The 14,233-nt window shown below is 45.8% G+C and overlaps 1 protein-coding gene across 2 annotated transcripts in view; it reads left to right on the forward strand.

Moving 5' to 3' along the window:
- Positions 1–13,392, forward strand: part of DAL1 (E3 Ubiquitin ligase family protein) — a 31,951-nt gene extending 18,559 nt beyond the window's left edge. For both annotated transcript variants that reach the window (XM_086526425.1, XM_086526426.1), the window contains exon 11: positions 13,048–13,392. In XM_086526425.1, coding sequence (XP_086382551.1) covers positions 13,048–13,150 — 103 coding nt within the window. In that variant the 3' untranslated portion in view covers positions 13,151–13,392. The remainder of the gene's footprint in view (positions 1–13,047) is intronic.
- The last annotated feature ends 841 nt before the right edge of the window (positions 13,393–14,233 follow it).

Below are 14,233 nucleotides of genomic sequence, written 5' to 3' on the forward strand. Positions count from 1 at the left end.
AACGTCTGCAAAATCCGGATTGGATTTGTGGCATACTGGTCGACCATATCCTCGAAGCTCCTATGATGTATCGGGGAAATAGCCAGAACCAACGGCTTCCGAGACAAAGCATCTGGTACCAAATTCTTCTGTCCCTGCACATGGACAATCTGAAAGTGAAACTGTGACAAGATGTTCGCCCACCGCATCTGCTTTTCCGATAGCTGCTTCTGTTACAAGAAGTAGCGTAAACTCTGATGGTCTGTAAAGACAGTAAAATCCGCTCCGAGTAGGTAATGTTGCCACTGAGTAAGAGCATGGATAACCGCCAAAAGCTCTTTCTCATAAATCTGTGCTGTCAATTCCGGCCTTGAGAACAATCCGCTCTCGTAGGCAATGACATGGCGTTCTTTATGTGCCAAAATCTGTTCCGGGACCAAGATCTCGTCAAGTTCCTCGACTTCCGGCTGATCTTCAACTGGCATATCCTCTGGCACATCACCCACATAGGGTCTGAGAAGACTCACATGAAACGCATTGTGAATCTTCCAATTGTCAGGCAATTTTAGCCTATATGCAACATCACTGATTATGTTGCACACTTGAAAAGGCCCATAGTAACGCATGCTGAGCTTTGGAAACAATCTTTCCTTGCCCTTCATCTTCTTTAACCTTGCCTTTTCAAAGCGTAGAAGCACCCTATCACCAAGTGAAAATACCACTTCACGACGGTGACGATCAGCTGCTTTCTTTTGCTTTTCCTGAGTCTTTTCTAAGGCCACTTTGACCTTCTTGTACATTTCATCCATGTCTTGAACATACTTATCTGCTTCAAATATCTTGTCCTTTGTATGCAGTATGGAAGGAACTTTCTTGCCACCTTCAACTATCTCAAAAGGTGCCTTGCCAGTTGATGAATGCACTGTATTATTGTATGCATACTCCACCAATGGCAAATATTGCTCCCACTTTCCTTTATGCTATGACACATAGCACTTCAGCAGATCTAGGACAGTAGAATTTGCCTCTTGTGACTGCCCATCTGTTTGAGGATGAAATGACGAAGAGAATTTGAGCGTGGTGCCCATATTCTCAAACAAGCCTCTCCATAACAAACTTGTCATGCGTGGATCACAGTCGCTAACAATTGACTGTGGCATGCCATGATACTTGAAAATATTGCTCATAAACAAGCGTGCCATCTGATCTGGCTTTATCTTCTTCCTGACAGCAATAAAATGAGCCTGCTTGCTGAATCTGCAAATGATGGTCCAAATACCATCGTTTCCTGTCTGCGTTCTCGGAAGATCAAAGATAAAATCTATAGCAATACTTTCCCATGGTTTATCTGGAATAGGTAGTGGTTGCAATAACCCTGGTGCCTTTTGCCTGTCAAACTTGACCTTTTGGCAAATTAGGCATTCTCGCACAAAGGCATCCACATCTCTTCTCAATGTAGGCCAATAGAAGAATGTCTCAACCGCTTTAACTGTAGCATCGATACCACGATGCCCTGCATACGGTGGGACATGACTCTTCTCCATAACTTTGCGTCGCAATGGCTTTGTGACACACAATCTGCCATGCATCATCATGAACCCATCTTTGAGAAGATAGTGTTCATGACGTTGTCCATCCATTAGCTGCTCGAAGACCCTTGCAAAATCTTCATCATTTGCATACTGTTCCCTCATACCAACAAGTTCATGATGATAAGGAATTGACACAACTGAAATTTGTGGCTTCCTTGACAAGGCATCAGCCACAACGTTCTTCTTGCCTTCCACATGCACAATCTGAAAGTGGAACATGGACAAGATATTTGCCCATAGCATATGCTTCTCAGATAACTTTGCCTGTGTCAAGAAGTATCGCAAGGTCTGATGGTCCGTTTGGACAACAAAGTCTGCACCTAGCAGGTAGTGTTTCCAACTTAAGAGCGCATGAATCACGGCCTGCAGTTCTTTTTCATAGACTTGCATAGTCTTTTCTGGCCCTTGCAAGATTCTACTCTCATAGGCTACTACCCTGCCATCTTGCATTAGCACTGCACCAATGCTACTACCGCAGGCGTCGCACTGGACCACAAATGACTTCCTAAGATCTGGCAACACAATGACTGGATCTGAAGTCATCTTTTCCTTTAAGAGATTAAAAGCTGAAATCTCTTTCTGTGTCCATCTAAAGGTGACTGCCTCCTTTGGAAGGGCATGTAAAGGTGAAGCAATCTCAACGAAATTTCGGATAAACCTTCTGTAATAGGAGCATAGTCCCAAGAAACTTCGGACATCGTGCACCGTCTTCAAATCTGGCCATGATTTGATCGCTTCAACTTTAGCAGGATCCATTCTGACACCATCCTTTGAGACAATGTGTCCGAGAAAATGAATCTCTTCCAGGAAAAATTCACTTTTCTTTGCATTGATGAGCAACCAATGACTGCGTAGCTCTTTGAACACAATGGCCAAGTGATGCCTATGCTCCTCTTCATTCTTTGAGTAGACTATCATGTCATCAAAGAATGTACCAACAAACTGCTGGTGTGGACGGAAAATTCTGTCCATCATCCTATTGAACGTAGCAGGAGCATTTGTGAGACCAAAGGGCATCACTAAAAATTCATAAAGGCGAAACGTTGTTCTAAAAGCAGTCTTGTGCACATCCTCTGATCCAATGCGGATTTGATGGTACCCACTCTTTAGATCTATCTTGCTAAACATAGTTGCTGCTCCTAATTTGTCCAGAATATCATCAATTCTAGGTATTCTTGATGGTATTCTTGTTAAGTGCACGGTAGTCGATGCACATACGCCATGAGCCATCCTTTTTGTGCACCAACAACACTGGAGAACAGAATGGGGATGAACTGGGCTGAATCAGCCCCTTTTCTAACAGCTCCTGTACTTGGCCCATTATCTCTTTCTGCTGAGCCGCACTAACCTTGTACGGAGGCTTATTTGGTGGGCTACTGCCTCGCACCAAATCTATCGCATGGTCCTCGGGTCTCTCTGGCAGTAATTGAGACGGTAATGAATCGGAAAAACAGTCACTATACTGTTGTAAAAACATTGACCTTTCTTTATCTAGCACAGATAAATTTGATTCATTACAATCTGACACTTCACGTGCAAAAACCAAGTACGCAGAAAGATGCTTTTTCATTACAGAAGTAATAGCAGAAGCTGATCCAGTGGGAATAGACTCCCCTTTAAGCTTTACATCCAAAATGTGAGTCTTTCCCGTGCTCTGTACAATGATCTTTTTGTTGTAGGCATCCATGATTCCTTGTACACGAAATAACCAAGGAATACCTAACAACACATCACATCCGTCCAGTGGCATGATGTAAAATTCTTCAGCATCTACATAGGACTGGATATGTAGGCGCAACTTTCCGATGATGGGTGTCACAGCCTCTGTATGGCCAGGACATGCCAAACCTGCCTTTGCTATATACCTCATCTCTTCAGGTTTGATTCCCAACTTTGAAGCCAATTCTGGGGAAATGAAGTTGGCTTTGGCACCTGGATCAAAGAAGATAAGCACTGTTTGATCCCTGACCTTTTTCCATGCTCTGCAAAGCTCACTTGCATCTGAATTTGGCTTGTCGCCCACCATATCTGGCACTAAACCAGCCATGGGCTTCTTTCAGTTCCTGTCCTCCTTGTCTTCAGAATCAGCTGGCCTTTTCTTTGTAGGACAATTGTAAGCAATGTGGCCAGGCTGCTCACAGATGAAGCATTTGTTCTCTGACCTCAGGACCTTCTTTTGCTCTTCCGACTTGCGAGGAAAACGTCTTTTCCATTTCTTCGCTGGTCCCTTTTCTGATTCAGCCGTAGCTTTGTCTTTCCCTGCGTTGGCTGGCTCCCGAGTCACTATAGGAACCTCCTTGGGAACATACTTCTTCGCTGAATTTTTCTTGGCTGATCCGTCCTTGACGTCAGTATTAAATTCACAATCTTCTCCCTTGAGCAAACCATTGTCAGTGTTTGCTACCTCGATGAGCTGCGTCAAAGTAGTGACTTTGGTCTTCGTGCAGTACTTTCTCAATCCTTTGGGTAGGCTACAACAATATTTTTCAATCTGTTCTGTCAATGGCACAAACCTATAGGAAGTTACTGGAAGTAGAGCTTTCCAAAACTTCCGATTCTTGCAAGTGGCAGCATTAAGCTGGTGCCATTCTGTCATGACATCTGCTTCAAAGTCATCAGATAACCATGCTGCTGCAAAAATCTGCTTGAAGTAAATCCATGTGGACGGAGCTTGCCCTTGCAGCAATAAAGTTGTCCACCATTGTCCCGCATTCCTTGTCAAGAAAGTGGCTGCCTTGCGGACCTTTGAAGCCTCTGTAAAGTTTCCCCCTGCATAGGCCTTGTCAAACTGCTGGAGGAATGAGAGAGCCTTCTTGTCATCAAACCCTGTAAAGGTCGTGAAAGTCACACCCTTGCCACCTTCTTTGTACGGAGTTGGCCTCTCCAGCGGCGTTAAATTGTCATATGGAAGTGACTGAAACATGGGAACACTGTTAGGGTTCATTTGTGTTCCCTGACCGCAATTAAGTTGACCTGGAAATGCCATATTTGGCTGCTAATTTGTAATTCCAGCCATACCAAAATTTGCCTGTGGCATCCCAAATTGGCCCTGAGTGCTTTGAAACCCCGGTAGCATGCCCGTGACACCATACGTGGGGTTAGGCATCATCGTTTGAGCACCCCCAAACACTGTTCCTGGCGTGTAAAACTGATTTCCAGGTGCATGACCAACCATGCTCTGGAATATCGATCAACCTCCAAAATAGCCAGGGTGTACTGAAGGTGGTGGGAAGACCTGTTGCATAGCCTGTAGGTTGCTTCCTTGCCCATTAGAACTAGCTATAGGTTGCTGAAAAGTGGATGGCTGAACTGGTACAGCTTGAAAGACTGGCATCTCAGCCACCTGTTCTTGCACCTTAGGCACAGGTTGTGGAGACTGCATATTCTCTGTCAAGTGTACAGGTGTTTCCATTGACTCTGCAGTGTGAATCACCTGTGCTCGAGCCTTAACAGGCTTTTGAATATGATCCAATGACCCAACTTGCTGAGACGGAAGAGGAGGTTGCAGAAAGGCTAAAAACCTCGGGTTCTGCATTACTTGTGTGAACATAGCCACAGCACTTGCCAACTGGGTCCTGAATATATCATCATCCGTCTGTGGTGGTCTTGAAGACTCACCCACTTCATGTGTCTGTTGACCCTGCGAAAAGGAAACCTCTTCAGTCACATCATCTGGTCTGTCAGCCATAATTGCAATTTCCTGTGTCTGGTCTACGATCCCCTGTGTCTTCAAGCCCAAACTGACCGAGGCTCACTTCTATGGGAAAAAGTGATTTAATCCCGGCGATGGAACCATGAAACCGGCCTGTACTTTCAAAAAGGGCGGTAGACTTTAGACTTAAACCTTATTTGCTTTCACCCATTAATTTGTCGCCCACTTTACCTGTACTTTCAAGACACAACAAAGGGGAGAGGGATACAGGCTGCTAGATTGCACCTGTATGAGAAGACCGACACCAGATTGGCCCCTAACTTAGGCACCCCTTTCGGTATTTCTTTATTGTTTAAAAGAGGGAATAAACGCTGTGGTTCCCTACAAGCTGCCCAGCACAAACTTGGCTGAATTTCAACTGTTCTGGCCCGATTTCGGCAGCATAACTGTACTAGGACCCTTCCCAGTCGGTATTCCCACGCATTGAATGACTTTCCCGACGCATACGGGCACTTTGCAAAACCTGGCGAGAATCTGCAGCACGCTGAATTCTCTGTTTTCAGCCCCGAAAATGCGCCAGATCACCTGTACAGCGGTCCCCTCGCGTCCCGAACCTCCTGGGGGTATTAGGGACCGTTTAGGGTGAAAACCCTAAACCTGCAAAAATACACAGCAGGCTGTAATACTGTTTCGGGCTCCGTTTCGTGTGCCGGTTGCATCCGTAGCAAGTCCTCGAGCTCCCGCACCTGTAGGGCTACTTGCCCTTTGAATCGGACGAGATTTCTGGCGTGAAACCTCTCCGAATTCACCTGTACCTGCGGGGGATTAGCCGCTAGCTAATCCAGTACTTGTGCAAGAGGCTCTTGCCTCGGCAATTGCGCATGAACCCACACAACTGTACATTGGTCAATTGAAAAGCCCACTAGAGGGGCATAACATACTGCCATAGGGGAGAGAGAGGGCAGTGCGTAGCGTGTAGGGCATCACTCTTGGCACCGCATTGTACATAGGAGGGAAAGGAAGCACTCCATAGCTATTAACCTGTGACAGGAACTTGCAAAATGAGCTTCCCAGCTATAAATTCAGCGCCACTTCTTCTTGCATGAGGTAAGTGCACAGAAATGTGCCACTTGGCGCATTTACAAGCTATTTCCCGTTTCGGGGTTGTCGCCTAAAAATACCCTGACCGGTTGCCCGGTTGACTTCACTGCAGAGTAATAAAATGTTCCCCTTGTCATTCCGGAGGTAATGACGCGAACACATTTTCAGGTCCCAAAATAGCAGTTCCCTAAATTTTAGGAGATGCTGCCATTGTATCTTTCTAGGTCATTTGACCCCCTTTGTACACTGCAGCCACACCCAAAACTGAAATGTAGCCTCTGTAGCAAAGGATTCCACTTTGGCTAGTGAATGACCCCACTTTGGCTAACCATAGTCCTTGTCCAACCTTAGTGCTCTCTTGCCCTCAGGCCTGGACTCCCTCTGGACAGTTCCACACTATTCTTGTCGTGCCAAGGCATGCCCAAGAGAACGTCGCAATTCCAACTTCATAATGTGGAAATCGGCTTTTCCATGATATTCTTGTATAGTCATTGGAAGTGCACAAATGAGCGGTACCACTTTCTGAGTTTGCCCCATGGCTAGCTAAGCTTCAATTTCTCCACCCTCTGCATCATAATCAAAGTGCATCTGCTTCAAGAATTCTGGATGGATGAAGTTCTCCATAGCTCCGTGGTCAAAGAAAATAAGGGCTTTCAAGCCGTTGACTTTTCTATAAGCTCTGCATAATGCATTAAAACTCTCGAGGTGTATACCATAAATATCGGGTACTAGTCCAATAGCAGGTCTAGGGCTAATTTTACTACGACGGAATATCAAGAGTTCCGATTTGGACGAAAGGAGAAGTTAACTCCTTGATCAAAGAGCAGAAAGGAGAAGCTAACTCCTTGATCAAAAGAGCAGAAAGGAGAAGCTAATTCCTTAATAAAAAGAGTTATGATCACGAACAAAGTGAGTGGATATTGTGCGTGCAAGTGTATGAGACTGAGAGAAGGAGAGAGAAGAGATACGACACCCGAGACGTTGTAAAACCCTCCTCCGAAGGCCCCACTCTCGTCGGTGAGAGTGGTCTACTTTTGATTGCACAAAGTGGTACAATGCGAATGCAAAGGACTGATGCGACTTGGACTATGCCGATGACGACGACGGTGATGACCACGACGACTTAGGCTGAAATCTGTGATCTTCTATTGGCTGAATTTCGTGGACTGTTTAGGGGCTGAAATTGATTGTTTTACTGCTGTCCTTATGGCTGAAAATGATGGGTGTGTCGAGGGTCATGCTGAAGACCAAAACGCTGATGCTAAGTCTCTTTCTTGCTGCGTTTTGCTGCTCTTGCTGAAGGCTGAAAAAATGCTGGCTGTGGCAGTGCTTTCCATGCTGAAATGGCAGGATTCTCCTAGCGTTAGTGGTTGGCTGAAAACACTGGAAAAGGCTGGGGTTGGCGTTAGTAAAAACGCTAATGGATGAGGTGTGTGGGTCGCGGGAAAAACGCCAGGGACGGTCACTTGCTGGCGATGGCTGAATGCTGTGGGGGAAAACGCCAAAGTCTGGAAGAGGATGGCGATGGTAATCTGCTGGGGGTGCTGAGGGGGGGGGGGGGTACTGCTGAGAAGTTGCCTGTTGAGCGGGAAGCTCCTGTTGCCTCTTCTGCCAGAAAGTGCTAACTTTGGTTTGCTTATATATTAACTTAGCAAAATTGCCCTACCTACTTTTGTTGGAAAGTCACTTAAAAACAATAAGTGAAAATACAAAAAATAGGGAAAATAGACTAAATGCACTGGAAAATTCTCCTGATTGAATATGATGGACTTTGAAGGAAATATTGAGATGATCATGCTGTGTGCAACCAGATCTACTCTCAGTGACTGGGCATGCACGGTCTACGAATAGACTCACAAAAGTGCCAGATCACTGCTAATCTAGACTTGACTGAACTGATTGAACCCTGCTGTGGTGTAGCTTGTCCACGGACACATAGGGTTGGGATGTGTCACGTGACATTTTAGGCCAAGGGCCTTTAGATATGAGGTTAGGGCTCATTCTTTGGCATACTTCTTGGAGAAGGTATACTTCTTGGAGAAGGTGGAGAGTCTGGAGTACCGGCTTGTACTGTGTTGATGCAATATAAAGAAAGACCGGAAGGGGCGCCAAGGTTTGGGGCCAATACTCTCTGGGGTGGAATTCCGCCACTCCGTGTCGCGTGTCGTCTCTCTCTCTCTCTCTCTCTCTCTCTCAATTGAGTTGTTATCGAAGTGCTAAAAGTCTGTTCAGTCTGTTCTTTTCTATTGGCACGTGGTGTCCGTCTTGTGACACAAGGAAAGAAAGATGAAAGGTAAAGTGATTCGGTGGTTCTTGGTTAAATTCAAGAACTATCCGGCATTAGATGCGAAGTGGATGGAGGAGGACCTAGCAGATACTCATCAGATTTTGGAACTTTACCTTGAAGCATTTGGTTTAGCTTCGTCTACTCCGATAGATCCTAGGGATCAGCAAGGTTGAATCTTGTGCAGAGGGATTGCACAAGAGGGGAGTCACTCCGCTCTTTTGTCACAGATTACCTGGATCGAATAGAGTCAATGATGTTCCGTTTGGGTTTCAGGGATAGTGCTGGGCTGACAATATTCTGTTGTATGACTTTACGAAATGGAATTTCCGAAATTGAATATGATTGAATTGTACTCTCTCATTTGACTTGTTTGTGTGCAGGAACTGAAAGACAAAATGACTGCAGCATTTCGGTCTCATAGACATGATCGCAATATGGATTAGTTAATCCGACATCAGTGAGGTCCGAGATGGATCTAGATGCGGTTACTAAATACGTTGCTCTGGCAGTCATGGTCTGAGATTTGGAATAAATTTTTGAGTGATTGATTTGTCACGTGATGTCCTCTGATGTCATGTGCAGTGATGTGACTGTCGTCTTTGTACAAGTGCTGGATGTGTCGTGTCTAGTGTGTCGGTACTTAGAGTCAGTGTCTACTGAATTGGTTTATGGCCTCTGTCTGTTTTGCCGGCGTAATCGAGGGCGATTACAATTATTTCACCCGTATGTCACAAACTGGTGACGTGGCATGACCACTAAGTTGTTCAACTTATGGACAACTTCCGAGAGGTCGAGACAACAAGGCATTAAAAATATGCGTAGAACTGTTGACGTGGCTGTTGTATGGACGCTCGCTAATTACGGTGCGGATGTGGCAGGCTGTACAGACGTCCGCGATTCGCGCTACTAATGTGGCATTGCTATATGGAATTCTGGAACAGCGCTGGCTGCATTTTGGGCCTTTCGCTTTTGAGTTTACATGCTTTTGGGGCTCTGCTTTTAGCATCCCTTGTAATGTTTATAAGTGAGTGACCCAAGGGTCTCACTTCTCAGAGGATTTGGACCCAGCGTCTGAGAGCGAGCACCCATGGGAGTTGTACTTTTCTCAAAGATTAATATAAAAGAAATACCGAAAGGGGAGCCAGTCTTTGGGGCCAATCTCTCTTGGCACGGAACTACACCGGGCCGTGTCGACTCTTGAATTGTGAAGTGTTTTGAAGTGAATCTCTTTTGTGTCACGACAGGATCTAGACTTGGGGTGTCCAAGTTTGTTACATTCGTACTGAAGCGTGCCAGAGAATGAGCCCTCTGCACATATTTAAAGGCCCTTGGCCTATGAAAAGCAGTTATATGAAAAGCATGAAACTCAAAATCATTTGGCCCCAAAAGCACTAGCGTCCAAAAGCTGCCAGCGCGTTTTGCGAAAAACCGTACAGGTTCCATGGTAGCACAACCAACACAAATTGCGGAAATCCGTACTGGTTTGCCACGTTAACATGTAAGCGCAAAATCCGAAAATCTGTACAGATCTGTCACGTCATCAGCTCTCCGTGTGTGTGTTTGGGCTTGCATTATTTTTAATGCCTTTATGTCACTTGGGCCCCATCGGACTGGGTCCCATAAGTTGGTGGGAACTCTTCTTTAAAAATAGGCCACTTGGCAAGACTTTGTAAGTCGGTAAACATCTTTTGCTGCTTCTGCTTCTTCACTTAGGATTTAGGCCCCTCGGTCAAGGATTTACTGGTTGGCTCCGTTCTTCAATGGCTTAACATGTTCCTGTCAGAAATTCGCCTAAATCTTCGTTGTTTTCTTCAGTTCCCGTGCTACATTTCAACTTTTCACCTCCCCACTGAGAGGTGTTTCTGTGTCAGATTCTCCGCAAGTATCCATGTGGGTTGTAGAAGGGTTCGGATCCTCTGTAGAAGAAGAATCTTTTTGAGCTCTGATACCAATGTTATAGGTTTGGACACTCCAAGCGAGAAATCAATAGCAACACACAAATAGAAACTGCAAAATCACTGAACTTGATGACGGAGAGAGAGAGAGAGAGAGAGAGAGAGAGAGAGAGAGAGAGAGAGAGAGAGAGAGAGAGAGAGAGAGAGTTGACATGGTATGGCGGAGCTCGGTGCCCAGATGCCAAAGACTGGCGTCCCTTCCGGTATTTTTCTTTATTATTGAGTCACAACAGTACAACTCTCGAGGGCTGTTTGCTCCTAGCCTCTGCGTTCAAATGCTGTGCATAGTGAGAGAGACCTAGGGTCTTTATGCCACGTGAGCATGTCATCGCGATTTGTGGAAGTCAGCCTCAGCTTTTGGTTTTAGGCCCCTCGGCCGATGCTCCACAATTTGGGTGGGAACTAGGATTTTCAGTTTTAGGCCCCTCAACCATTCTTTTTGGGTTCAAACTTCTAATTTTTGGTTCAGTTTCTCTTGTCCTCTCAACCACTTCTTTCCAGCTGGGCATGCCACGTCATCACTTTGTTGCGCAACGGATCAGCTGTGTTCTCGCAGCCAGATCCACGTTTTTGCAAGCAACTTTCAGCTCTTGTTTCCTCTCACATCAGGAGCGCAAATGGATCCAAAGGTTCATCAAATAACCTAGAAGGTGCTTCTTCTTGAAGAGTTACCACGGTGACATTCGCGTTCGAGTCAGTAGAGTCTTGTTGGTTGGGACCCCATCGGTTGTAATTCTCCTCTTCTCTCTCTCTCTCTCTCTCTCTCTCTCTCTCTCTCTCTCGCCTCTTTCGGTATTTCTTTATATTGCATCAACACAGTACAAGCCGATACTCCAGACTCTGCACCTTCTCCAGGAAGCATGCCAGAGAATGAGCCCTTAGCACATATTTAAAGGCCCTTGGCCTATGAAAAGCCTTCAAACTCAAAAGTTCATGGTCCAAAAGCTATGCCAAAAAGCTGCCAGCGTAAATCACGGAATTTTGTACAACTGCCACGTCAGTAGTCAGCACAAAACGCCGAAATCCGTACAGCCTGCCACGTCAACACTTGAGCGTAATTTTTGGAAATCTGCCACGTCATCAGTTCCACGTTGTGTGTGTGTGTGTGAGGGTCCAGCTTTATCCTAATCCTTTGTCACTCGGGGCCCCATCGGACGGGGTCCCCATAAGTTGGTAGGACTTCTTCTTCTGTTACTTGTTCTTCTTAGGGTTTAGGCCCCTCGGCCGACATGTGTAAGTTGGCTCCATTCTTCAGGGCTTTGACACGTCAGCAGTTTGCGACACCCACCCACACACACACACACCTCTACTTCTCTCTCTCATTTCCTCTCGTCAAATACATAAAAGGAACCATCTCTCATGCGAATTAGCAATCATTAACGCAAGGAAAGAAGTAAAGAGTTATGGAAGTGTGAAGTCTAGATCTTCTCACCATTTCAATTCTGTTGCACCTGACAAGTAATCTCTACCCGTGTAAGAGACAACGATGGTACACCAAGGGAGTACTCGGAGGGAGGCAAGCTGTCTATGCTGAAGCCATGTATCCGGAACCATGATGACATTTGTGCATTCGAGCATGACGTGTCCCCTTGTAAAACTAACTATTTGGAGGACTCAAGGGCCAATTTGGCATATCTGTCTCTTGTAGTATCCCATAAGCTGTGCATATAGGAGATTGATCTGGTAGGCGCCTCTATCTCCATAGGGGGACTCCTAATTCCGCTCAAATGACCTCGTGTGGCATGGAGGCCTTGGCTCTAATCAGTGGAGAGATGATAGATACCAAGGGCCTCTTCATACCTCCCCACCCATCCTGACCCACAAAGGGTCCCCAAACCTGAACCCCATAGAGCATACTTGAAGCTACCAAGGTATCAAAGAGCCAGACCTTTGTTCAGGGGACTTGTGAACATATCCTCTCCAATCCTCCCAAGGCTGCATACGCTCTAGTCAGTCTAGTGTTTGCTGCTCTTTTCAAAGAAAACCTTGGCCCAGGGAGGACTACCCCTCGGCTTGGATGCAGTTGAAGGGATCCACCTGAGGGGGGACCACGAAGGATAGAGTGCATCTCGGTGTCGAGGGTGCTCCTTTGCGTTCTGCCATGGAACTTGCAGCAGTGCAGATTCGCTGTATTGAACTGTGTGCGCCCTTCGTTTGTCCCTTCATTCACCACGTGGGGAACGTCTCCTGTGATGCAAACTGGGCTGGCGGGAACTACCTGCTGCAGGGCATACAGAACGAGGGGGTTTCCTCAGCGAGGGGAGTTGCCAGGGCAGGAACTACTGCTGCCCGGGGGGGTTGCCTCAGCGAGGTGGGCGAGGCTATGGAGAAGCCATGGGAGGCTAGGTGCCGCCCTCGCACCCAGCGGTTGCAGACGTCTGTTAGAGTTCGAAGAGAGAGAGAGAGAGAGAGAGAGAGAGAGAGAGAGAGAGAGAGAGAGAGAGAGAGAGAGAGAGAGGGATTTGTATTTGCTGATTGCAGTTGTGGCCATATGTGCTCTTGTACATCGTGTTCCACTCAGCTTTCCAACTGTCCCCTTTGTCGACGTCGGATTGAACAAGTTGTTAGAACGTATCGGCACTAATTGAACCATTGCCCTCATACCTCAGCTTCTTAAAGCTACTTGAAGAGTTCAAAATATATATATATCTCAATGAATAACAACTGTTCTGTAAATTAAAACTCTGACATGCATCTTAGTAGGTCCCATACTTGATGTTTTCATTAACTAAATGTAACAATTTTGATTCAAGCTGTCGTTGTCGACAGTTTTCTCGCATTGGAACAGTTGATCAAAGATTTATCAGTTTGATGCCTTCTATTTCAGCAAGTTTCATATTTAACAGTTTGGAAAGAAAGCTTTGTGATTGTCTAAGAGTTCGCTGCTTGCCCATGCAAGCTTGAAAATGGCCAAAAGGGTTGTGCATTCAAAGGAGAGATGGTACCTGGGTGCAAATTGTATGTTAATATAGTAGGTTCAACTCTTCAGAAAAAGCTGAGGCTTCATGCTAACCATACTTAATGTAAGGATGAGGCTCGGAATGTTGTTTTTTTCTGTAAGTATACGAACATGGCATGTTTCTGAAGGGCGTTCTGCTTGGTTGCTGTAAAAGAGCAATGTGAACAATGCCTCCTGTATTATGTAGTATTCCTTAGGGGTGCAAGTTTTTAGAAATAGCTGAGGCCTAGTGGTAAAGGTGAGGGGCTCTAAGCGCACCCAATGCCCACTATGGTTCAGCCCCTGAGACATGTGGGTGTGGGTGAGTTGGTGCAATCCCGTAAAAGTGGCTAAAAAAAGAGAGAAAAACAGGAAATAGCTGAGGCTTTATGCTGACCCATGGTTCACTCATGTACGGGCGAGGCTTGGAATGTGTTTTTGTCTGTGGTGCTCACTAATTGGAGTGAAGTGATGAGAGAAGCTACCTGTCATTTATCTACCTAATTAAGATGGCCTTTGACTTTGCATCCTCTCCTTTACCTTTATTGGTGAGACGTGTTTATGAGACGTGGGCGGCTTACAATGATTGGTGTCACTCGTGGCTTTCAGCATGACTTCATTGAGTCACACAAAAATAGGTGCTCAAATCGCAATACTGGATACCAAATTTTAAAGTTCGCACCTAGAGTTCTTGTGATGTTTTACAGGCATCATTGCCTACTCAAAAGT

The sequence above is a fragment of the Adiantum capillus-veneris genome, chromosome 13 (genome assembly GCF_014529385.1).
Source record: "Adiantum capillus-veneris isolate H3 chromosome 13, ASM1452938v2, whole genome shotgun sequence".
Lineage (NCBI taxonomy): Eukaryota > Viridiplantae > Streptophyta > Polypodiopsida > Polypodiales > Pteridaceae > Adiantum > Adiantum capillus-veneris.